We start from the raw sequence: 26051 nt of genomic DNA, 5'->3' as shown, positions 1-26051 counted from the left end.
AAGATAACAAATTCATAATTCTGCATCCTACTTGTATGTAGGTAGGCTATGTAAGCCCAAGATATGTGACTTGACTACATCAATTTGTCGTTCTTTTTGAGGGGTAAGTAGGCTAGCAGACGTCCTAGTTCGAGAGAACGGTTCATTCGATCTCGTTCAGTGAGTGCAGGGTGTCTGTCTCGAGTCAAGTCCGATTGAACTCGCTCATTCATTTACGTCCTATAGTTAGAGAGAACGGTTCATTCGATCACGCTCATTCATTGGTTGTTCCGCTTGCTATGCTTTGAGCGCTGCACCTACCGTAGCAGGCAGCAGTTTTGAGTGGAAAAATGCAGGGTCCAATTCATGAGCACTCGGACATTCGACAAGCTGACCCGGTACATACCGGACACTAAAAAGAGTCGTTCAAAAAGATTTGTTCGTTCATTTTCGCCCATCACTAACAAATTAAACAATTTACAGGCTAACAGTCTGTGGTCATTGCAGTTATTTCTGTAGAAAACCCTGAAAAGTTCCAAACTCTCAGTACTGTTAGGGCATGCTCCACCAAGCAATAAGTTGTCAGATGGCATACCTGCCATCCCAATTACCTTTATTAAAACACAGTCCATGACTTGCATAGCTCAGTTAGTATTAATATTCTGGTTATTACAGAAACCAGACATGTCTGACATAAAGCAGCCTTTTTCTATTGCCTTTGAGCTCTATTTGAAATGAATATGTTGCACAGCACAACTCATCCTTATGATACAACACATGCCAAAGCACATACTACTGTAAGAAGTCATAAATCACCAATGGTTCCTCAGCCATATGGCTGAATGTAATGTATGACAGTCTTTGTCAGGCATTGTACATTTAATTTTGGAAATGCAACTAATGAGGAGTGCTGTGTCATTGTGTTTTTGGCTTGAAAACTAAAGTACAGCCCACATTCTCAAAAAAAAAGAAGATAATAATAATCTAACCACCCATTCTCCTTTCCAAGAAGCGCACACACCTCCCATACAAGAGAATACTGCCTCTCCAACATGTCATCAACCTCTGATGGAGGTTGATGCTATTTATTTGTAAGCTAGTTCAGTTAACACTTTCTCCAGCAGTCATGTGATAGTCTTTGCTCAAGGCTGAACCAATTGTCTTTTTCGAATTAATGGAGGCAAGAAAGTGCCTTTTGCGATAGATGAATGACCCGACTATAATGATACTTATTTCCAATAATATTACAGCAACTTCCAGGCAAAAATGTTTCATTTTCAATGTGATGCAGTCAAAACCATACTGGCGATCAAATGAACAAGTGGTCAAATAGGCCATTTTCAGAAGACTAGGGCCATGTATTTGGACAGGGGTAATGAAAACCTAGTCATGTAAAAGTGATCAAATGATACAGCTCAGTGCGTTCCCATTACATGCAGTCCAGTGACAAAGATGAAGGGTGATGAAGCCTTTTTGCAAAGCATTTTTTTTTTTTTTTTTTTTTTTGCCAGCAGGGTATACTGTAACAATTCAGTCAGAATCACTTGGATTAGAAAAAAGGAATAAAGTACAATATGCAAGAATGCAACAAACTGGCAGTGAATTTTTATGCCATCTTCCATGTAAATATACACAAAAGCAGAAATAAACATAAAATTCATATTTTAATATTGTAAATTATCCCGCTTAATATTTGGAATCTGTGTTACCATTCACACTAACACATTTTGTATCACTGTCTGTACATGATGTTGCCACTCCTTTGGAGAGGCCTCATGACTGCTGTCCACAGACAACTGACAGCTTTGTAAAGGAGACTCCAAATGTTTTTTGCCAGCCCACTCTAACTGGGCAGTAGTTCTATTCTAGGACTGACTGTTAAGAGATTAACACCAGGCTTGAGAATTTACTGCGTCACATTCTTCTAATCTACTAGAGGCTTCCAGAGGGTTTACCCTGTGGAAGGTGCACCTTCACCACAACTGACAGGTTCTTGTAGTTCATACTTTTAGAAAATAATTAAATACTGAATATTGATTTGTACCGCTATTTATCACTGTTCCATTAACATGAAAAAATCAGGGTCTCTTCTGGATGATACATTGTTTTCTAGCAGTACTGCCAGAAGCAAGCAAGCCATCATATGTTCGTTTTTTATAATAAATAAATAGCTTCCCAACTCAGAGATATCTTTCCAAGTGGCCATACGAACATTGTTTTCTTTTTGGTTCAATACAACACATGAGCCACAAAAAATGTGAAATGTGAAAGTGCACATTTATTATTAATATTGCTGAGCTTTCCTTTCCACTTTTGGACAAACATCTTTGAGGTTTGTTATATAAAAAATAAAAATTCAATGTGGTTTAATAGGAACATACTGCCTTTCTGTGATTTCTACAGGATCATTCCTCCCTATCTGTATGACAGTCTGTCATTTTCAATCTTTTTTCTCAAAGTTATTTTTTACTCCAAAATGTACAATTACACTTGGGTTTTTTCTTAGGTTGTATTGTACTCTCCAGGTCATACTTCTGAAAGTGAGGAGAAAATGGATGCTGACATGATCTAAAAATATGTTTACCTTTCTTGTTTCTTACCTTTCATACGTTCTTGTCCTGCCCAACTTTAAGAAGGATCTTTAGTCACACCAAGCTGATGCATCATAAAGTATTTCCTGGTCTTGGGTATTCTCTAGTGGTGACATGCAAAATATACAAGTTACCTTGTTCTGTGACAGTTCCCTGTAGGCAGCTGGTTGGTATTGCCAGATTTTTCTCTCAGTAATTATCATTCACTTCCTTTACTCTTATCCAGATCAACTTACAATGCAACCACAAGTGCAAGTGTGATCAGGGCTCATTTGAGAATTTATATCCCCATAACTGTATATTTAATTTGTTTAAATACTCAAATGAAGTAGCAAATAAAGTTTGTCTTGATAAGTAGTATATCATGCAGATATGTTAGGCTTAGCTGTTCATAATTAGGTTTTAAACAATATGCTTAATTGATTTGACAGAGCCAAGCTATTCAATGTGCTAAACACTGCTTTTTTTCTGAGAATGTTTGTTCCTATTTTTTCCACTAGAGGACACTATCACCCAACTATACTATAATCAACTTAAAAAAAAAAAAAAATTCTGATATCATTAATATCGTTCATGGTCACGTTATTGCTGCAACCTTAAATAGTTTTAAAGGTTTAATAATAATAATAATAATAATAATAATAATAATAATAATAATAACAATGTCATGTGAGACTTCTGAAGGTGGCTTGAGAATGTACTTTAATTTACTGCCATTTTATAGGCTCGCTTATTGATAGTGATTTAGAAAGCAAACATCAGTTCAAAGACCATTGTTTGAGTCACAGATTAAAAACATATGTATCATTTCCCAAGAATTGTGTTGTCTTACATGAATAAGTTTCCATCCTGTGCAGTGTATTATGTATGGTTTTAGAACCTGGAGCAGGAAATAGGATAAAAGCTGAAGGAAATAGGCTCAGTTCAGCAATTCCCTCTCCTTCAGGTCTCACAATGGAAGACTTCTCAATTTGGTATTAGTAACAAATTCTTCTAAAATATCTTTATACTAATAAAATATCTAAAATTGATGACCTTATTTTATTGTAGATTAGTGAACCATTATATGGAATAAAAGTATAAATGTATAATTATTTTCAAGAGAAGGGCAATATGCAAATAATTATGATATATCATAATTATTCGGCTAAATAATGTGGGAATCAAAAAATCCTCAGCTGATATTGTTCATATTTTCCACTGCAGTATGGCACTAATGAGTGGAAAAGACTTATGATGATGAACACACCCCTGGAAAAGAGCTGAGAGTTTTTTTTTTCTGACAAGTTTCCACATATTAGGTCTGCATATCAAACCTTTTTAGCACACATGAAGGTTTTACACAATGAAAACATTCAGCGACTGGACAAAACGAATGCATGAAATACTGGCCTCATTTCTGAAAGTGGTCCAGTTCCTTTTTTTCGTCCCTCACATCAGTTGTACTATTGTTGTGCTGTGGGGTGGCTAATCAGCAACAGAGTGGCCATTTCACTGAAATTAATGAAAGTATGTGCAGAGTAAGCAGATGTCACAAAGACAGAACTCAATGCCATATTCTGGTGTTCTAGTCACTAAGCCTATTTTCACTCAAGGGGCAAGTGTGTTTTTGGATGGGGTTTATGTGTACTATGACTCAGACATTTTAACAAGTCCAGCCCTGCTGTATGCAGATAGAACTAGGAACTAGGCTTGAATACTTTATAAGCCACCCCAATACACCCCAAAAATTTGGCTTGTAGAAACCCCAGGGGTACAAGCCATGTCGCTTACAAAAGTTTTAGTTTGTGAACAAGCCATTTTCTATAATAAGTCCATAATTAGTTTCACTCCTTATATGCTCATAAGAATTGTCACCAATGATACTTATGGATGCTTAGGATACCTGTTGATTTTTCCTAATTTGTTTGTCAGTTTAATTAAAGTTCGGCATGAAGGTAAAATCTGTTTTTTTTAAATCTTGAAAAATATAGAGCAGTGAACATCATTTGAGAGCCACTGGATAAACCATGCATTTTAGAAAAATAGAATTTATATCAAGCTTGGACCTTAGCATCTGCTATTTCTATATGAGGATAGCATTTTAACACACTCCTTTGATGGCAATGGCACCAACAGAACTAATAATGATTTTTTTTAGAATAATAACACAGATGGCAAGTTTTGATGTTACTACTGCATTATTGTTGTCTGTTGAATGTGTTGCCTATTTAAAAAAAAAATTATTTTTAGTGATAAAACAACCCATTTGTATGGGGACGTCAGACAGGGGCCATAAATTTGTGCTTTCTGTGAAAACACAACCCTCCCTTCCCCCACTCCTGGTATCTTCCGCAGTCAGATGACTCCATTTGGGATGGTAGGCACTATTAGAAGAAGGGGGGAGGGGTGAGAAAAAACTACAAGCCAAACTCCCAGAAATTTGCGTGCACCTAATTGTGCTGTATGTTCCTTTTACTGAATGGCTCCCTTGGTCCAAGTGTCCAATGAACATGATCTGCTTCCTTGTATTCTTTCAGTATCTGACTGCTATTTACTATCAGCAGCACAAATAAACTGTAGCTCTGTATAAGCACTCTGTATCACTGTATGCCAAAATGGAGATAATGGTGCTCTGGTGAATGGAGTGGTACTGTTGACCCTGCTTTAGAAACAAAAAACAGAATTTCAATTAAAATGAACTTTTTAGTTCAATTATTATTATTATTATTATTATTATTATTATTATTATTATTCACTTGTAGTTAAGCAGCACTATTACAGAGCTGTGGGTAGGTGAATGGGTGTGTTATAATAGGCTCTAGGACCTTGAGGAGGGCACAGTTCACATATCACTGTAACTGGATACTGTGGGAGGTCTCACCTCTTTGCTGAAAGAATGAAGAATTTCTCATTTAAATATCCCTTTCCAAACTTCCCGAATTTTTCTTTCCATAGTATATAGACCACTTCTTAGAGGTCTGTGTGTTTGGAAGTCAGAGGGACAGGCAACAAGGCAAGGAAAAGCATCAGGAAAGCCTGGTAAGGTAAGAGTGAAGAGGGGACAGACTGGCTAGATGTGCATGATTCCAATTGGAATCATGTGTTTATAGATTTTTGCTATAAAATGTGAATGCAACTTCCCTCAGTCAATAACTTGGAATGGTGCCTGCTTGTGGTGATGATGACTGTGAAAAGAATGCAGCTTTTACATAGAGAAATGTTCAAACAAATCGAGGTATTATTTCTGAACTTCATTCATTCGTTCCTAATATTTTTACTGCGCGGAATAGATTGAATCTGCATTGCACGTTTCTGCTTCTTAACTACACTGTTCTAAGTAACAGGCTGCACCACATTTGTGTTGAAGCATGATATATATAATTTAGATAAAGGCTCTCATTTATAACTTCATTAACATAACAAAAACTCACAGATTTCCTTTCACGGTGGGAACAGTACACAAAAAAGATCTTAAATCTTTCAGCGGTAGGAAGTGACTGAAATCAGATGTCTCCCACTCCCTTTCTCTCTGGAATGCAACTACTGTTCCTCTGTGGCTGTGCTGATTGGACAGAAACCCCTTTATCCCGTTAAATTCTATGTATGCATGGAAATTACAGTAGATATGAACTATCTGCATGGAGACATGCATATGGCAAAAATGATAAAACTCCATGATAGCAATGAACATTTTGTCTTTAAGAGAGAACGACTTGAAGTCTATATCAGTGCAGTACATACAACGAGGGACCAAAAGACCCAATGAAACTAAAAAAAGAACTAACGATACATATTTGGTGCAATCTCTGTCTTCCTTAGTTTTGCATACTATTGTTGTGCTGTCCTGTTCAGTAAAAGAAGCTGCCAGCAACTAGGCTCTTTGTGAGCCAGAGGAACATATTTTCTCTCTTTTTTTTTAGACGTGGCATATCATGGGTCAGGGTTTCATGTTCTAGCATGTATAGTCCTCTTTATGTGCTCAAGTACTGACATGGCAGAAGGAATCCTATTCTTTATCTCCACTGAGTGAAAAGGTTGTTGCTCAGTATACACATTTGAAACATTTGAAAGGCTCAGCAACTCATGATTTGCACTGTGAACGATATTTCTTAAAAGTACCATATCTTACTTTTTAACATGGTAAAAAAATAAGACATACACAGAGCTTGCGGTAAAATGCTTTTAAAATTAGTTTTTAAAATTTTTAAATGCTTTTCCTCAAAAAGATTGTATTGTATATAAATTTGTAACTTCAAATATATTTTATGGTCCATAAGCCATGTTGTGTTTATGTCTGTTAGGACATTAGATACTGGAGGTTACCACTATTACAACACCCCTGGACCAGTAGCGCGTCCATCTTTTTCTCACAAATAAAATGCATAGCTGGTTGCCAGCATGAGTTACAGGGAAGAAATGGATGTTTTGATGATAAGCGTACTGCTTCCCCTGAGAGCCAGCTAAGCCCAGCCTGCTGGAAAAGGATTCTCCAAACTGTGTAAACAATGAAGAACACTACAATTAGCTGTCAAGCTATTGTTCTATCATAGATAACATCCCTGTACAGACTCTTGGTGGCAGTGTAGTATAATGGGGAAGCTCGCATTGTAACCTAAAGGTCAAAGGTTCGATTCCCAGTTAGGACACTGCCGTTGTACACTTGAGCAAGGTACTTAACCTGCATTGCTTCAGTATATATCCAGCTGTATGGATGCAATGTAAATGCTGTGTAAAAAGATGCGTAAGTCACTATGGATAAGAGTGTTGGCTAAATGCCTGTAATGTAATGTAGTCAACAAGCATATCGAACGATAGAACTCACAGTTATCCCACATAAACCAAAGCACCTCACAACCAATCTGTATAGCTAATGCATGGCTATAATATATTAGCTGTATACATAAGAAAAAAGACTTCTAGCTAAAATTTAAGATTATCGCTTGAGATGTTGGATGCTACAATAGCCAGCTTCCTGTCACACAATGTTCAGTGCTATACCACCACAGCGCACAAAGACACAGGTTGTAAGAGAACCTTGCAACAACTTGCAGAGGCAGAGGTTCAATCGAGAGTGAGGCATGGGTTGGGATTGCAGCTCTCCCTTGTTGAACCCTAGATGGGGTTTCAAATAACCTACTGCTCCTTTAGAATAACACAGTGGTCTGTCAATAAATAAGACCATATACTGCAGAGCTTCTGTAAAGGGTGTAAAACAGTGCCTTTCCAGACTCCATGTCAACAACTTTATGAAATATTTGGCCTAAAGCAGTTGTTCTCAAACTCGGTCCTGGGGAAGCCCTATGTATGCTGGTTACATGTTTCAGTGCTTGGAGAGTTTTGGCTTCAGTTTGGTTCACGCATGTTATAGAATCTGATGTGGCTGTTAAATAAAAGATTCACTATGAGCATTCCAAAATCAAGTTCTGGGACAAATGCCATCAAGTTCATCAATGAGTGGGCATCCAAGTCAACAGACTGTTAGAACTCTCAATTATAACCCTTGTTCATTTTGCATTTAGCCCAGACTATAATTACATTCCACATTCTAGACATTTTTTGAAAATAGCTGAATTGCCATTTCATCTCAGTTACTAACACGTCACTTCAGTAAGAATAACTTGCTTCACATTAAAATAATAACTTACCAAATGTGTGTTGCAAAATGACAGAGATAAATTCTAAAACAAGATTACATACATTAAAAATATGAAATTGTATTTTTTCAGGTCTATGTTGCTGCTTACATACCTTGAAACCATGTCGTTGACAAATGTGGTAGCTTTTTGCCTGGTGTTCGCCACCGTCACTAATGGAGACAAGCAGCTTTTGGCAGACAAGAGTACCAGCCTGGCCCTAAACCTCTACCACAACATGGTCAAGGAGAAGAACCAGGGGAACATTCTCATCTCCCCAGTGGTGGTGGCCTCCTCTCTGGGCTTGGTGGCCCTTGGGGGGAAGGCGTCCACTGCCTCACAGGTTAAAACAGTCCTCAGTGCTGACAAGGTGAAGGACGCGCAACTGCACGCCAGCCTGGCTGAACTCCTGACAGAGGTCAGCAACTCCACAGCCCGCAATGTCACCTGGAAGATCAGCACCCATCTGTATGGCCCCAGTTCTGTCAAATTTGCAAACAATTTCATCAAGAGCAGCAAGAAGCACTACAACTGCGAGCACTCCAAGATCAACTTTCGGGATAAACGCAGTGCCATCAAGTCCATCAATGAGTGGGCATCCAAGTCAACTGACGGCAAAGTGCCCGAGGTCACTAAGGACATGGACAAGACTGATGGAGCCACGATTGTCAATGCTATGTTTTTTAAACGTGAGTAGACTTATTTTGTAATTAAAGTGCATTCATCTTTTGTTGGGACATTTGACATTTTCTAGTTTCCTGTCATCAAATAAAGGATACTTACAGATCACAGTGATCAGATCACAGATGTGGATACCAGTCATTCACTATTGAATGTTGCTTTTATCCTTCTGAACAGCTCACTGGGATGAGCAGTTTCATCACAAGCTGGTGGACGACCGTGTCTTCCTCGTTTCTCCCTCCTTCACAGTCAACATTCCCATGATGCACCGCACAGGTGAGTGACCTCACGCAAGCAGTTGGCTTTGCAGTTTTTGGACTCACGTTGCAATAAAGTGAACTTGGACCACCCTTGGAAAGATACAATCATTTGGTCTACATAACCAATCTTGTATTAGACACAGAGTGTAGACAAGAAAAAGATTGTACATGATTGCCTTCCTCAGGTATCTACAGCTTTCATGAGGACACTAAGAACAGCCTGTATCTGTTGAGCATGCCTCTGGCCCACAAGATGTCCAGCATGATCTTCATCATGCCCTACCATGTGGAGCCTTTGGATAGGCTGGAGAAACTGTTGACCCAAGAGCAGCTGGACACCTGGCTGGGCAGCCTGGAGGAAAAGGCTGTGGCCATCTCCCTGCCCAAAGTCAGCATGGAAGTCAGCCACAATCTGCAGGTACCCACTCTAATATAAACCTCTCATCTGGTGTCCCAACTGGGATGGGAATTAAAAAATTCAAATGGAAATAATGCTGCTTTAAATGAGGTATTGGGAAGATGAAGGGAAATAACTATTCACATGGCGTATGACAATAGTCATGAAAATATTTCATAACAGGGTGTTTTTTCTCTTGGTTTTGTACAATGCTGAAGATAATACATATAATTAATTTACACAGCTGGAAATTTACTGAAATGATTGAGCACCTTGCCCAATGGCACAACAGCAGTGCCCTACCTGAGAATCAAACCTGCAACCTTGTACAAGCCCAGTTTACTAACCATTATACTACATTTCTGCCCTTTATCTTAGAAACACCTTGGGGAGCTGGGCCTGACTGAAGCTGTGGACAAAACCAAAGCTGACCTGTCCAACATCTCAGGCAAAAAGGACCTGTACCTGGCCAATGTCTTCCACGCCTCTGCCCTGGAGTGGGACACAGAGGGCAACCCCTTCGATGTCAGCATCTTTAACACAGAGAAGCTGAAGAACCCCAAGCTGTTTTACGCAGACCACCCCTTCATCTTCCTTGTGAAAGACAACAAGACCAAATCCATCCTCTTAATTGGCAGGCTGGTCCGGCCAAAAGGGGAAAAAATGAGAGATGAGTTGTAATTCTGGTAAAGGTCTTTGGTAACACGTGTTTGTGTGTGTGTGTGTGTGTGTGTGAGCGAGGGTTTCTCTGTGCACTTGTGTGTATGTGTGTATGTATGTGCATGATTGATGGGTAAAGAAACATGAATGTAGAGATGTCTGTTACCTCTTGAGCTCATTCCATTAGATCACATGTGGACTGACATCTGGGTCTATTACCTGATTCACATTTCAGAAAGTTAGTTTTGCTTACCTCGGTGTTATGTATTTTTAATCTTTAATGATATGTGTCAGAAACAATGCATTTCTAAAACATTTTGAACTCCATGCGTCACACAGAAGTTCAAAGAACCATCGGCTATCATGTGACTTGTTTACCTGTTTAATGGCAGATCACATGACTGACAATATGCTTACATTAAGTATGATTTATCTGATAATATGTGTTGAATCTTAGACTATCTTTAATGTTTAAAGCAGAATTGTTTTTACACATGTTATGTAAGATTATCTGGTTGCAGTACTCACACTGTTAGGCAAGCCAATAATTCCCTCCTGGCTTCCAGTAGCCTTAACATTTTGTTTTGTTTTTTAGTTATTGGACATCTGCAGGATATTTCACAAAGCAGGATTACTGAGTTAGCTGGATAACTGAGTGAGTGAAACTCAGTTGCTTAGTGATTTTACTCAGGGGAGTTCTCCAGCTAACTCAGTAATTCTGCTTCATGAAATACGTCCCTGCACTGAAACTGCCAGTCTGCACTAGTCTGCCTGCAACTAAAAGGTTATGTGTGAGTAAGGTGTTTGACTCAGTAGATGATGTTCCGCATCTTCATACTGTGTCAGGTCATGTAATTTCTCTGTCATTCTATAGCCACACAAACTCTTTGGGAATAATTTGATAATATGTGTGTTTGTTTCTCTTTTTTATTGTCAAGAAAATGTGTGTCCAGGTATTTACAGTGGGCTTATTTTTATGTGAAGGGTTAACTGTTAGTTAAAAGACCTATCTCTCCACTAATGCATTTTCTTACCAAGTCAAAGACACCAGTGACTGTAATGTAATTTCAGCAGCTTTTAACTGCTCTAATCAACCTAATTTCATTCTAACACTGCAATGTTAATGTTGGCTATTTTACCTTTTTTGAGAAGTTACATGTTAAACTAGTCCGTATCAGCTATTTAATGAAATCATTGGTATGAAAAACACGACAAATTTTGGACTAATTATGTACCGTTATAATGACATTAAATGGTTATTTCCCCAGTTCTCCAAATTGCTGTGGTAAAACATTTTCATGTCGGGCGGGGTGCACACATAGTTTGAGCCTGGTTCAATACAAATGCAGTGTGTGTGTGTGGACTGATCTTGCAATCGCATTTGTAAGACCTAGCAGTACAGGAAACTACACTAAAATAATGGGACATTTTTTAAACGGTCTGAAAATGAACTGCCGTTCATTGGTATCAATAAATATAAATAAAAAACAGGACAAATCCTAAATTAAATGAATAATAAAGATGATCTACGCCAAACGTTAGATTATTACCGCTTTTGTGTCATTTATCTTAAAGCCTGACTGTGTTTAATCAATAATGACATCTAAAGTCCTGTACGGAAGGGATTAATATTGCAGGACAACGTTAGTCATGCATTTTTTATCATTGCATGAGTGATTTCAGTGGCCGATCCGCACAAAAAAAAAAAACCTTTCCCTCTATTACTCCCCAACATTACTGAGGGAGCATGTCTAATTGGCTGTTCCCGGATGTATTTGTCACACATTCCTGCCTAGCAAGAAAAAAAAAAACGTTATACAACTAGAAAGAAACTTATAAATGTTTCTAATACATGCCAAAAAATACATTTGAAAAAAAAAAATACTTCAAATATATGAAGTATTCCCAAAATACAGCTGCGCAATTGTACAGCTGATATATTTTGCTATATTTTGCGATTCATAATGCGCCACACATTCTCAATCGGAGGCAGGTCAGGACTGCAGGCAGGCCAATCTAGCACCCGCACTCTCTGTTTACGCATCCATGTACTTGTAATCCGGGCAGAATGTGGTTTGGCGTTGTCCTGCTGGAAAATGCAGGGACGTCTCAGGAAAATACGGCGTCCGGATGGCAGCATATAAAATGCATATGGGTGGCCGTGAGTGACTTTTATTAAAGCAAATATAAGCGTAAGAAAACGTTAGTGTAAAATATGAAAATATCTACCCGAGGGCGAGGCAGGATTCGATCCTTCGACCTCTGGCTTTCCAGTGCGTAACTTTGGCAGTCCATTACCACGACACAACTATTTAATGCATGTAATTTCATGGTCAAACCTGTCCGTAGTTTTAAAGAAGAACACAGGCCAGTAAGCACAGCTGAGCTTCGGTTGAATCCATATGGCCTGGCGATATTGTAGCCGGTTAAGTGAACGTGCAGATGGTACGTCATAATACAGTGTATACATTCAGTGAACGGCGGGTAGATGTGGTGCAAAAGCAATAATTGAGAAGTAATAGACAATTATTAGTGAGGAAAAAAGCAGGTTAAAGAAACTTTATAGAAATAAAAACAAACACACAGTAAGTATTAAAAAAAAAAAATTTTTAGTAATGCAATTTGTGCATGCTCTGTTTCTAACAATCTGTTAAAGGCAAAAAGCATGTTTTTTTTTCCATGATGAACAAATCAAATTAAATGCACCAGCTGCCGACTGACCACTGATTCTTTTGAAAATTCAAGCGCTAGTTACTGTTGCTGCAATTTCAGAAATGATTTCAATCATTTCCCAATGCTGTGCATGAGATGTATTGGTTAATTTATTGAATTAATGTTTTTAAACACCGTGATTTCTGCCTTGTTTTTTTAGTTTTCTGTGATTTTTAACAACTTTTCGTGTGACTGCTCTGTGACATTAGCCAATATTTTATGTGGCAAACACCCAGCTTTAATGATTGCCTGGCTGCTTAATCGGTACTGTTTAATGATTTAATATTGAAATAGAGTGATTCTTGTTGTATAGATTTTCTCAGTGCATCGTTGATGTCTATTCTTGTGCCATAATTTACACCTGCTCTTTAGAGGAAGAGAAATTTTGCGTGAACTTTTGTAAACTCGATGGAAAACATAATCAGCCACACTTCTCCCCGCCCATTATTTACTTGACCCTCCCTTAAATGCATATTGATTAAGGAGGCAAGCACGCCTTGCGATCGACGACTCACGTGACTCACAAAAGCATTAGTAAATCTGGCCCAAAATTGGATGTTAAACTTCTTTCATAACCTAATTAACATCAAATACAGTTGAAATCATGATTCTCCAACCAAGCTCGATAGGTATAGTTATAATTATGACATCTACTTTGCACATGCTTGATGAAGTGATGATGTCTAAAATAAAGCAATAAAACAATAATATTTAATACTATTTTAAATCGTCTGCATGTGATGGAAAGAAAAAAAAAAAACATCTATTCTTCCAAAGAGCCACACAGTGGCCAAATAAAAATGCACATTAAAGACAATTCCTTTAAATAGGTAGGCCTAAGTGATGCTTGTTCTTCTCATACATGTACTTCCATACTTAGTGCTATAATGACCTTCACTTTATTAGTGCATTCTGTCTGCTGTGCTTGCCTGTACAAGATTAGACAATTGGTAATCCTATTACCATTCTTCAGATAACCCAGAGTTACCAGGCAGAGTGATAACCCCCGTCTTACTCTCCTGCCGCTGCAGGGTAAAGGCTTTTCTGTTCTTCACCATTCCACTCCTCTTGCTTCCCTCAGATTCTGGGCCCGTCCACTGGCCTGTTGGCCTTCCGGAAGATAGACTTGATTTCATTGGTCACCATTTCCTGCCAGTTATCGCTGAAAGGTATCAAAAGTTTCTGGGTTTTAACTGCACAGTTGCACAAATATTTAGGAACTGACTGCAGATTATATTGAATAAGTTGGCACCAAGCTGTAGAAACGGTGTGGGAAAAAATGTGCATATATGTGTCTATACACCATCTGCTAAACTAGCTTCCGGACTATACACCATCTGCTAAACTAGCTTTTCTTTTGCTTAGTAGACACCTGTTACATGCAGTGCACAGCATACAAAATACATTACAATCTCAGACAGCATATAAACACACACACACACACACACACACACACTTCCCATTACCTACATTCATTCCGTAACCTCTGGCCCTAATCCTAACCCCAACCACTACATGCCTAATCTTAACCCTAACCTTAACCTAATTGTAACCCTAACCCTAAATCCTAACCATAAAACAGCCTCTTGACCTTGTGGGGACCAGCAAAAGGTCCCCACAAAGCATAATTTTCCTAATCTGTCTATCCTTATGGAGACATTTGGTCCCCACAAAGATATTATTATAAGTTCACAAACACACACACACACACACACACACACACATCTAGATAACATACCCTGGTTTGATCTCTGGGGGTTTTGGCAATGGCTTGGAGAAGTTTGCTTTCCCAACAAGCCAGTATGTTTCCTCAATGCCTTTACCCTGTTGAGAAAGACATGTTTCTCATTTACATAACTTCCTATTTTCAAACGGCTTATAACCCTGATAATTTGGAAGAAAATTAAAGCAACAGTTTTATTTACCTTTAGTTCTGTCTTCCCCCTCACATCTATCAGGTACCCCTCATTCAGAGACCGAAGGATCTTCACAGTGGTGATATTGACATGAATTCTAAAAGCTGAGGGAAAACAATTCTTCAATTAAATAATGAACTTTCCTTACATGAATCAAATAGGCTGTGACAGCTCAGCCTGGTGATAATAGAGCCAATTGTGTGTAGCCCTGTGTGGCTCCCCACCAGTCAGCACTCACACACTCCACATATAAAACTAGACCAAAGGGTCCATCCATGCACTAGAACAGTGCCTTAAAAGGATGAGCCACCAGCAACCCCTCAGTTAATTTCTTCATTATAATGTGTCACACATACACATTGAATAAGACGCAACTCACGCAGGCCCGTAGATTCCATACGCGAGGCGGTGTTGATCGTGTCTCCAAAGAGGCAGTACCGAGGCATGGTCAGACCCACAACCCCAGCAACACATGACCCTGCACACACAAATGATAAGCCCCCCCTGTCACCACAAGCATGCATCTTTTACATAAAATTCAATATTGTTCACGCATTAACGTGGCTTTCATTACAAATAGACACATTCTACAGATTATACAGGACAAATATCTTGCAAGATTTTGGAAAAAACAAACAAACAAACAAACAAACACTGATTTCATGTGGTATTGACATATAATATGGCCCTGGCAATGAGTGAAACATGTTTAGGAAGGCTAGCAAGTGCACACCATCCCTTTAAAGATGGAAGACACTTTGAACAGTACAACAGAAGGCCTTTTTGTTTACAGCACCATGATGAGGAGGAAATGATGAGAAGGAAATGCACCAGTGACTAGTGGCTAGACTGGGCTTCACACATAACCCCTGCCGACCTGTGTGCATTAGCCATAATCTGAGATGCATTTCTCACCTGAGTGTATGCCAATTCGAATCCTGACCGGGACACTTGGCATGTGCCTCATCTGGAAGGATCCTACGGAGCTGAGGAGATTCAGGGACACATTGGCAATCTCTGCCGCATGCTTGTTTCCATTCCTCTTTGGCAGACCTGAAGCCACCATATAGGCATCACCAATAGTCTCCACCTGAGGGAAAAAGCCATGCTTATTGCTGAGGGAAACTTATATGTTAGAAAACTATAATGGCCATTCCTATGCCCTCGCTCAAAACACAAAAGAAAATTCAAATGGAAATATAGTATACTTTAATAAATAATTGTTTAAAAGAAACTATTAAAAGGAGCCAAAATGGCTGCTTACTTTGTAAACATCGTGGTTGCAAAGCACGGCGTCAAAGAGAGTGTAAAGGTCGTTGAGGAGATCGACCACCTCAATGGGTTCACTGAGGGCAGAGATGGTGGCAAACCCCACAATGTCGCTGAAGTAGATGGTGACCTGGTCAAAGTACTCTGGCTCCACTGTGGCACCTGTCTTTAGGGCCTCTGCAACAGACCTTCGAGCAGGAAAAACAGAAGTGCCTGAGGTGAAACATTCAGGAGTACACTGTTTCAGGTTCAAGGCAGGTGAAAATGGCAGTTAAAACCCATAGACATCACAAAGGTAAGTAAGCCATTGTTAACAGTATTGCATTACAATACTGGAATTATCCACAAACAGCATTGATGGTCTTCCATTGTCAAACCAGAAACACAGCACTTGGGCTTAATGACAATCAGAAACCAAATTGTTACATTTATTTAGTTTGTTTGCTCATGGAATAGAAAGAACATATAAAGCATAAAAATCAGCCCTCCAAGTAGAATGGCTTTTCCGAGTAAATGTAATATGGACCATGTCCACAGTCAGGACTGTAAATTTCCATTATAGCAGAGGTGGAAAATCCATGTTCAGAAAGTAGAAGTTCTCCGCAGCCTTTTGTTCCAATCATCTGGATTTGCTAATTAGCACAGTTCTTCAGCTAGTAGGTAAAACTAATTAGTGATTCATGGGTGGAAGAAACACATGGCAGCACTTTGACTTTCTGAACCCTGGATGTTCCACCACTGCATTATAGAGTATGTTGTGAGTTTTGGCAGGAGCAGCAAGGGGACGCACGGTGGCAGCATCTCAGAAAGGAGCTTCTCAGTCCTCTGCTTCTCCACCTCGAGCTCCTCTGTTCTCTCCCGGATCAGCTCCTCCAGGTTGCTGGAATACTGTTCCAGCATGCGCAGCATGGAGTCGATGATGTTCGTCTTCTTACCTTTATTAATGGTCTTGAACTAGGATGCATATCACACAAACACAGCAGACACATCAATATACAGTCTGCTGTTGGAGCTGCATTATTGGAGTCAATCAACATTTGTAATTAACAAATGTGTGTTTTTTCTTTCACACCAAAAAAGCAAGTTAAGCACTCTTCAAAATGAAATCCTCAAATGATGGTAGTTAAAACATTAACACTTATACATTTATATTTACAGAAAAAATATTTACAAAAACATTTGATTGAATCCAACCCCAATTTTACTCAATGAAAATACGGAAGTCTGAAGTGCCCTTTTGCAGACTTTGCAGAAAATATCAGTCTGCGAATGTGACCCTGAAATTAAAATTCAAATAGCATACATTTGCTGCACACATTAGTGTACTTATTCATTATTCTCCCTGGTGTGATCATGTGATAAAGAGGAACAAAACGCAGCTCACTCGGTCAAAGATCTCCTCAAACGTAGGCCGCCGGTCCGGCTGCTCGCTCCAGCACTGCTTCATCAGCTGGATACACTCCAGGGGGGCCTGGTCTGGGGCCACGGTGGGCCGGCACAGGGGCGGGGGCTTTCTCACCTTCCTGATGATCTCTAATGCAGAGGTAGGCCAGAATGGCATGAGTACTTGGCAACACAGAGGGGAACACTGCATCAAACACATACCTCAAAAAACTTTACCTTCAGCAGGCAGACCCAGCATGCAATACGGTGGTCCACGAACCACCACTTCCTGCAGTATGATGGCGAAGCTGTACGCATCTCCTTCGTAGGTCCCTTTCTGGGAGATCTCCAAGTCCCGGAGGAGCTCAGGAGCCGTCCAGAACAGTTCTGATGAAATATGCAATACGTGTCCTCTTACCCATTCATGTGACACATGATTTGTGTGATTCCCTGTTTGTGGTAATATTTTTTCAACAAAACAACATGAATTATGAAATGTTTCTCACGAGGACACATTATTGCCTTTTCTAAGGAAGAGCTGAATTATGTGGTATTAAAGAAGGCCAAAATCCACCCAACAGCTGTACCTTCAGGAGGAGGCAACTCTTTTGGAAAATTCTGGGTATCCAGAAGCTCACTGAAGCCATAGTCTGTGATTTTCAGGACAAAGCGCCCATCCACCACACAATTACGAGACTTCAGACGTCCGTGGGGAAACTCACGATTGTGCAAGTATTTCATGCCCTGAAAGACACAAACTTTACTTACCAACAATTTGATCAAGCTCGTAAAGATATAATAATAATAATAATAATAATAACAATACTCATAATAATAATATGATACAGTACAAATTAAATTAGTGCCTAATGATTAAACCTAATGATTGCCTGCCGTACTGTGGTGCAGACAGTAAAGGTGAACAAGGATTACAAACTTTTGTCTCAAACATTTACAAATAAGCAGTCATTGATATACTGTATACATAGTGCCGCTTTTATCTGATTCCCTCAAACTGAATGAATGTGGCTTTCAGCGCAAGGCCAAGAAAGGCCAAACTTATTTTTCCTATTAAGCAGACATGAAGTTTTGCCCTTTCGGAAGGCTGCAAGCCTCGCCGTCCTTTGCTATCCTGTGCCACACCACCCCGAGACAGTGAAATGGACCTTGATGAGGTCGAGTAAGAGGGAGGACTTGAACATCCAGTCCAGCTTGACGTCTTCGTTGCGCAGCAGGTCTTGGAGACTCCCCCGGGAGCAGTGCTCCGTTACCACGGCGAACATGTCACAGTCCACGAAGAAGCCCAGGAACAGGTTGACATTCTCGTTGCGGAGGTCCTTCATCTGGGGTTGTCCAGCACAAACGGTGTTAACTCAAAAACTATTCCTCCCACTGCCATTGGCAGCTCTGATCATGTCAGATTACAGCAGCAACATTGCTAGCGTCTTATTTTATTATTACTTTAATCTCATATTAAAGAAAGGTGATGTATTTAAATTATTTCACTGTAATCCTGTTACCTTTCTAATCAACATAGCCTCTCTCAATGCTTTTCAGAGGGAGAAGAAACAAAGATACCTTTGTAAAAAGTCTTGTGGTGCTTGGCTTAACCTCTTTGAATTGTCCTTCTTTGAACTTTTTTAACCACACCCAGTCACCCTGTAAATAAAAAATCGCTACAATTAGCAAAGGTTTCAGAAACCATCTGACAGGTTTTTAAAAATCTTCCAAGTTATTTCATCGTAATACCTCATAAACGGCAACATTTGAAGTCTCATGTGTTGCTGTTGCATTACTGTTCATAGAGTGGGAGCCGTCTGCAGAATTCACACTCTTACCGCCAATTTCACTTTTGAACTCGCTGAGGTCTTCCAAAGTTATTTTCTGAAGGACACAAAAATAACATTATTTCATGCAGCCTATTGTGTGCAGTTACGTGTGACCAGAGATGGTCAATAATTCTTTTTGAAGTACAAGTAAGTTGGGGGGACTTGCCATGTTGCTGAGTTCTGGCTCAATGAAGGTGAGGTCTTCCAAGGTCAGCAGGATCCGATTGGGCCCTTTCACCAGCTGCATCTGCTGGATCCGCCTCCTGCCAATCAAATAGGCATTACAGTTAAGAAAAAAACAACAGTGTACAAAACTGTATAATATGGGACTTAACTGGTCACGTCTGTCATTACACAACTTTCCTTACTGTCTGCAGATTGCATATCAAGAATCAAAGGAAAAATGTCCTATTTACTTTTATTTCAAATTTGGTTTGGCAGTTTATTCAATATTGGGTCAAAACAGAATGGCACTGTGGTCCTTGAAAAGTAAGGACTGGAAATAAAACAGATGATGCCTTACCTTATGAACAAAGTTAAACCCATGCTACCAACAATAAGGGTAAAGATGAACACAACCACAAGGATAACATTGGTTAGCTCCACACCTAAGAAAGAATAGAAAAAGACATCAAATATGGATATATGACACATGATCTACAAAAAATTAAAGCTTTTTTAAGGTGAATCAGTGTATGCTGTTAAATAGACATGAGGGCATGAAAATACAAATTCAATGAGCGATTCATTCTCATCATATTTTAAACTTGACCTACTCTCTACTTGACCCCTCTATCTGACCCCACATACTGCCCTTCTATTGTGAAGAAGGGGTATTTATCACTCAATCAAAGCTTTTATCTACTGTATACATCATGATGTTTTCAGTTATACACAAAATCGAACAGCTCTTGACAGGGATAATTGTTGTTGCCATCTTGGAACTTCACCAATCAGTAGATGATCTCCAGGAAACCCTGGCCTCCTCAACATATTTTCTATTTTCATATTTTCAACAGATTTCTGGCATTCATTAATGTTACCACCACTTATCTACTGCATAGGTTACAATGGCAGCCATTTTTGAAATGGAATGAGACGGTCAGCTTATAATGAAAATAATCCATATTCATAAAAAAAAGTCATGTAAATAATATATTGAAGCAGTGAATTGCAATGCCACAGCTGATTCATTCAGTGGAAATAATAGTGTATCATACAGTACTGAGATGATGTGTTACCTCCGGTGCAGACGCTATCGGGCTCAAACCAACAGCTGGGATCAGCTGGTGGCGGGGTGCCTCCTGGGAAATGAATGGACCGGCCAGCGAAGCGCACCAGGTCGGTGCTCAAGTCAACCAGGTAGGTGTGGTAGAGTTGGCTCCCCTTTCCATCTGAATCGAGGATCACGTAATTGGTCAGACCCCTCCCGAAACTGTCTGTCTGTATCTTCTGATTGAAGCCGTTGAATGCGAGGCTCTTGGAGAAGGACGCCACATTGGTCCCGGACAGCCATCTGCCAGCCTTTCTGGAGTTGTGCATGGCTTTGGCAATGAAATAGATCCCATTGTATATTGTCCCAAACAGCGGTGACACCTGTAATGAAAAAGGGCAACAAAAAAAAAAAAACTATTTTCACATGATTTGGGACTCGGAGCCAGGGTTTTGGTGGCCCTAAACAAAGTGCTGTATTTAGTTGTGTTTGGAAAGTTGTGTAATGACAGACATGTGATCAGTTAAGTCCCATATTAAACAGTTTTGTACACTGTAATGCCTATTCGATTGGCAGGAGGCGGATCCAGCAGATGCACTGTGCCAAGCCACCCTTACTAAAATTTTGCTTTAAAAAGATGTCATCGGTGTTCACACTAATATAGGTAGCCTTGACAGTGTCCTTCAGAGCAGTCTGCCCCACTCTCCCCTTTTCACTCTCTGACCTCCCTGCCCCCAAGTCCCTAGTTTAAATAATCCTGTGCTACCCTAAGCATACCCTGGGCCAGTGCAGCTGTAAAAAAAATACAAAATGCAAATTCATTGAATGACTGAGACTGTTAAGAGCCATGTAGTGCTGGATATAAATTGGATTTAATTCTGAAATGTGTGCTACAAGATAATTCTGTATATACCTGTAACTTATCCCTTTTAAAATGTAGCCAAACACCCACGAATGGACAACTATGCACTGTCTGGGTGACTACCCCATGAGAAGTTGTTTGTGGAGAGAACAGCGGGACTCACCTGCTGTGGGTCAGGTGCAGAGGAGAATTCACCCGCGCGCTTGGCCATACTGTACGCCTCATTGAACGACATTAGCTCAGAAGCCACAGTGATTGTCAGCACGGCGTCGTACGCCTGTCGGAGCCTGCCGTTGTCCCGCAGTGCGGAGTACGACGTGTTGGCGTACGGGAGGCTGTAAAGCAGGGAGTCGTACGGCACGAAGACGTACCTCCCGCTGGTCAGTCCAGCTTCCTGGGCTTTCAGCAGAAATGCGGCCTGCGGCTCACCGCCAATCAGCAAGGAATGCATGCACATGATAATGACTGGAATACACAGAGACAAATGGTAAATGGACTGCATTTATATAGCGCTTTTATCCAAAGCGCTTTACAACTGATGCCTCTCATTCACCAGAGCAATTAGGGGTTAGGGGTGTCTTGCTCAGGGACACTTCGACACGCCCAGGGCGGGGGATCGAACCGGTAACCCTCCGACTGCCAGACAACCGCTCTTAACTCCTGAGCTATGTCGAGACAATGGCAGGATTCATAATGCGACAATCATGTTTGCTTCTTATGCCTTCCACTGATTTGTTCTGAGAATAGATGGCTGCTAAGCAACACAAGCACCAGTAATTTCACATTGTGTTTCTGAAGCAATGACAGAAGGAAGAAACATTTTTTTGCCTGAGGATAGGGGTAGGTATTATATGAGGAGTCAGGCAAGGAACTGATCTGCCTTGTCCCACACTTCAGGACACCTGCTTCAACACAAAGCTTTTTAAGAAGAGGTAGCGTTCTCATTATTAAAATTTACATGATCAAATATTTTGAAACACAATAGTTCTTGTTTTTTCATATTGTTTTCTTTATATTTTATAGAAAGTGCTTGAAATATTCACCTAATTTACTTAGAATGAGTCATAAGAACAAAGACAAGGGTGTAGATATAGAACAGCAAGTAAAACACCAGTAAATTACAGAGCAAAAAAGCAAGACTTGCACATACAGACATACAACAAGTCCAGTTCATAAAAGTCTCTATATGGTGCTCAAAATAAAAAGAAACCTTTCTTTTGACAACATATCTTACCCTATGATAGTTTCACATCAGATTTTTACCTCAAATAAGGGGAGTTGAGGAGCTAAACATAGGACCTCTTTTTGGGACCAAGCTTTGACAACCAAAACAATTGGACTCTTCTTTACATCAACATTACCTTGCACTGGATCTCATAGTTTTTCTATGGAGGCAGATGCTCAGAAGACATAAAAGCAATTTTCATTAATGAGACGCTCTTACCTTTTACATCTCCAGCCTGCTGAATTCTCCTCAGAGTCCTCTCCATCTCAGTGGAATTGTTCCCAATGGATGCAACAATACCCACAGGTAGCCCTCGACTCCTCAAGGAGGCAGCCACTTTGCTGGCCGTGTCCACCCATATGTCCTCGTTGGAAGAAACGATGCCTATGCTGGCCCACCTGAAGTGCTTTAGTACGGTGAACAGAACCGTCGTTGGTGAAGGCAAAGCCCGGGCAAAGGTTGGGTAGCTGTGTCCTTGATCCAGTTCGTAGTTAACACAGGCCCATGAAACAATAGCCTTGTTCCAATTTTTCCCCAAAAGCGCGGCTGCGTTGCAAAACCCAGGATTCAATGGCCCGACGAAGGCTTGGACGGAGCTCTCATACTGCACAAATTTTGTCAGTGCCTTGGACGTCTCGCAAGCCTCCTGGAGAATCACAAAGTCCACTTTGCAGCCCAAATCTAAACTGAAGTCTTCATTTATCCGGCCCACTGCCAGCTTGGCTGCAAGAACAGGAAGGGCTTTTGGGAAGACTGGGTCACAGTTCCAGGGTCCCAGCACCCCCACTTTAAAAGTCAAGCACTGAACACAACATGGAGACATCAGTACCCCTAACATTACCCATTGTAAAATGTTAGAAAATGGTAATGGCGTGAAGCTGTGTCTGTGCTTGAGGAGAGAAAAAGAGGGATGGTTTAATAATTCTGACAGAAAGCCTACAAAATGAAGAGGAATATTTTGCATTGTTCTAACTGAATCTCTGGATCCAAGAGTGCACTGTTACATTACCAAGCCTTGTACGTCAAGACAAAACACACCTGTGAAAAAAGGAAACATTTATCAACTGATGACAAACATTCAGTAACAGAGATTTACTTTTTGTTGCCCTTATAGCACCACTATTTTTTTTTAATAACAGCTGTAAAAGATAGATGTTTAGCATATCTGATGACACTGAAAACAAATGTCTAGATTCATCCATAAGGGAAAGGTATATTTATTAAATAAAACACACAAAAAACTCCATACACCCATGATGAACAAACGAAAATTGAATATTTTCAAACAACACTCACCACTCTCATCTCCGTCTGTCCGTTCATACCATTTACTGCACAAAAGTTCTATTATCCAAGAGTATTATTTTTGCTCTCTTTTGTTTCTCCTGGTCTTGGCATCACAGGCTTCACTCAACTATCACAGATAACGGCATTTACACGCAACTTCTGAAGAAATCGATATGCTTCTCTTCTCCCATAAAAGATCGGGTGTAAAGTTTGTTTCCAGCTGACAGACACTTTAATTGTATCATTTCCAAGACCCAGCCACACGTAGTAATATTTCTCAGACCGGTCCGAGAAGATGCATTGCAACCGAGTCTTCAATTCCGGCAATGAGAGATGATTTCGGAAGCCCTAAAAGGTTTTTAGTCCCATGTAATGTGCTCTGAGAAAAAAATAATCACTCGCACCATCTAGTGTATGTGAAGAAATCTTTAACATTTTCCATAAATTTTGTCTGTCTACATTTCTAAGCTCACGTGGCATTAATATAAGGTTCACCAAAGATTTGACCCAAAATAAAATCCTGTATAAAACTTAATTCATTAATCAACAGAAATGGCTAGTTTTACCTTTGGGGCTGAAGGCCAACATCTCTGGTGCTCTTTCCAGCAAAGTACTAGCAAAGCTTACTTGTGGACAAACCCTGCATGTCACAATCTCACCTAATCCATTCACAGTCAGGCACATAATAAGAGGATTGCATATAAATGCTGGCACCTCAGAGGGAGATTGTGCTCATATAGACACAGCATTGAAGGCAATAAGAAGTCATGCTTCAGAGAAGAAAAATATGCACAATAGTATCGGTGTTATTAGCAGATGCTTGTATTGTACTGTATATACGTCAAAGAATTTGATAATTAAACTTTTTATTTGTTTACACAGAATGTTCACCTATAGTGGCCTTCTTAGTTACAATATAAACTTTGAAAAATACAAAACAAAAAAATATAATTCACTGCTACTGAATTTGAGTATATTTTGGCCTTTAAGTACCCTTAAAATCTTCAAAGGTTGATATTGATTTGTCAAACTGCATGTAGTTATATTAAATGTGCCGCACCATACCAGGCATGTGACTACTTGTCTCTACATGTCATTGAGGACCAAAAAGAAAGTGTTCTGGAGCTATGTGTAGCAGGTAGGGGTGAAGATGATTGTGCATGCAGGTGTCTGTAAGTGATGCCAGTCTTCTGCTGACCCATATCCTTTAAGCTGATGAGCCTCTTATATTACACCTTGACACCTCAGTTCTGCTGCCACAAATAGGCTATAAGAAATGTATAGTCAGCACCTCAAGGCATAGGTGCTGAAGACAGCCAAAGCCACAAACAATGTAGAGATGTGGACAATGAAACTATTGTTAAAGAGGCAACCGCTTGAATTGTTCTGTTCCTTGTCATGATTGGTCATAATATTGATTGAATGATTGATTGAATATTTTCCCATGTAATGCCATATCCTCCCAGAGAAACAAATGGACCACATGCAATGGAGAGTCTGGATTTTAGCAATGAAGGGATGATGCTTTGCATTGCACTAAACATTACTGCACAGCCATACTTCAACTTTTGCAGTTGGTTGGTTTTTTCTGGGGCATGTAGCTTTGAAATAATATACTGCATTGTATAGTATCTACAACTGTATGCTTCAATAAAGTTGTAGATGTATAACAATGTGATGCATTTCCTATCTCTGACAAATCTCTACAATTAATGGCACATGTCTCTAAACAACACATGCATAACTTAAATTAGTTTTGATAATGTTTGCATTGTTATATGGTTAGTTGATGTTTGAGTTATTCAACAGGCATCAAGGCAGGCTTCTGCCTATCTAGCCTTTTACAGTGTTAGTGTTAGGCAGGATTCTTAGTAGTGTGGGAGTAGTTGCATATCTCACCGATAGGGATGCAGTGTATTTTCCCCAAAAGGCTTAACTAGGTTACCATCAATCCTAGGTTTTCACATTTGTGGTTTCTGAGCATTTACCTCCTACCTCTACGGTTACTGTTGCTCATCCCAGATTTATGCACCTGTCTTCTCATTCTCTTTCTGGATATGAGAGTCTGCCACATCCAAGTAATATAATGTAAACATTTAACAGCACTGGTATTCGTCCCTGATTAATACTCGTTTAAAAATTTTATTGGAGCCTACTCTAATACTCAATTGA

At 39.8% G+C, this 26051-nt stretch overlaps 2 protein-coding genes across 3 annotated transcripts; one reads left to right on the top strand and one right to left on the bottom strand.

The window, feature by feature from the left end:
* The first annotated feature begins 5418 nt into the window (after nt 1-5418).
* Nucleotides 5419-11994, top strand: serpinh1a (serpin peptidase inhibitor, clade H (heat shock protein 47), member 1a). Of its 2 annotated transcripts, none has more exons than XM_035432211.1 (5): nt 5419-5591; nt 8279-8874; nt 9044-9142; nt 9312-9544; nt 9902-11994. In XM_035432211.1, the coding sequence occupies exons 2-5, from the start codon at nt 8283-8285 to the stop codon at nt 10202-10204; spliced, it is 1227 nt and encodes a 408-aa protein (XP_035288102.1). In that variant the 5' UTR covers nt 5419-5591; nt 8279-8282; the 3' UTR covers nt 10205-11994. The 2 variants fall into 2 exon arrangements, with proteins under 2 accessions (XP_035288102.1, XP_035288101.1); XM_035432210.1 differs by having other exon boundaries at nt 5419-5596.
* A 1744-nt stretch (nt 11995-13738) lies between these two features.
* On the bottom strand, nt 13739-26051 carry LOC118236627 (retinal guanylyl cyclase 2-like). The gene is made up of 18 exons (XM_035435144.1): nt 22812-26051; nt 21531-21832; nt 20534-20888; nt 19816-19900; nt 19459-19555; nt 19213-19347; nt 19042-19122; nt 18630-18806; nt 18051-18207; nt 17701-17850; nt 17465-17613; nt 16871-17034; nt 16076-16268; nt 15727-15901; nt 15191-15289; nt 14821-14915; nt 14634-14719; nt 13739-14057 (listed from the first exon to the last, which is right to left on the bottom strand). The coding sequence occupies exons 1-18, from the start codon at nt 23554-23556 to the stop codon at nt 13973-13975; spliced, it is 3330 nt and encodes a 1109-aa protein (XP_035291035.1). The 5' UTR covers nt 23557-26051; the 3' UTR covers nt 13739-13972.

The sequence above is a fragment of the Anguilla anguilla genome, chromosome 9 (genome assembly GCF_013347855.1).
Source record: "Anguilla anguilla isolate fAngAng1 chromosome 9, fAngAng1.pri, whole genome shotgun sequence".
Taxonomy (NCBI): domain Eukaryota; kingdom Metazoa; phylum Chordata; class Actinopteri; order Anguilliformes; family Anguillidae; genus Anguilla; species Anguilla anguilla.
This window is presented reverse-complemented; position numbering and strand designations above follow the sequence as displayed.

Bases quoted from the DNA above. Each gene is read 5' to 3' on its own strand.
- serpinh1a (XM_035432211.1), top strand. From the start codon at position 8,283: ATGTTGCTGCTTACATACCTTGAAACCATGTCGTTGACAAATGTGGTA. The intron at 8,875-9,043 runs GTGAGTAGACTT...CCTTCTGAACAG, and splicing joins CAATGCTATGTTTTTTAAAC to CTCACTGGGATGAGCAGTTT. The intron at 9,143-9,311 runs GTGAGTGACCTC...TGCCTTCCTCAG, and splicing joins TCCCATGATGCACCGCACAG to GTATCTACAGCTTTCATGAG.
- LOC118236627 (XM_035435144.1), bottom strand. From the start codon at position 23,556: ATGCAAAATATTCCTCTTCATTTTGTAGGCTTTCTGTCAGAATTATTA. The intron at 20,889-21,530 runs GTGAGTCCCGCT...TTTTCATTACAG, and splicing joins CTGCACCTGACCCACAGCAG to GTGTCACCGCTGTTTGGGAC. The intron at 18,807-19,041 runs GTATCTTTGTTT...GGACAACCCCAG, and splicing joins CCACAAGACTTTTTACAAAG to ATGAAGGACCTCCGCAACGA.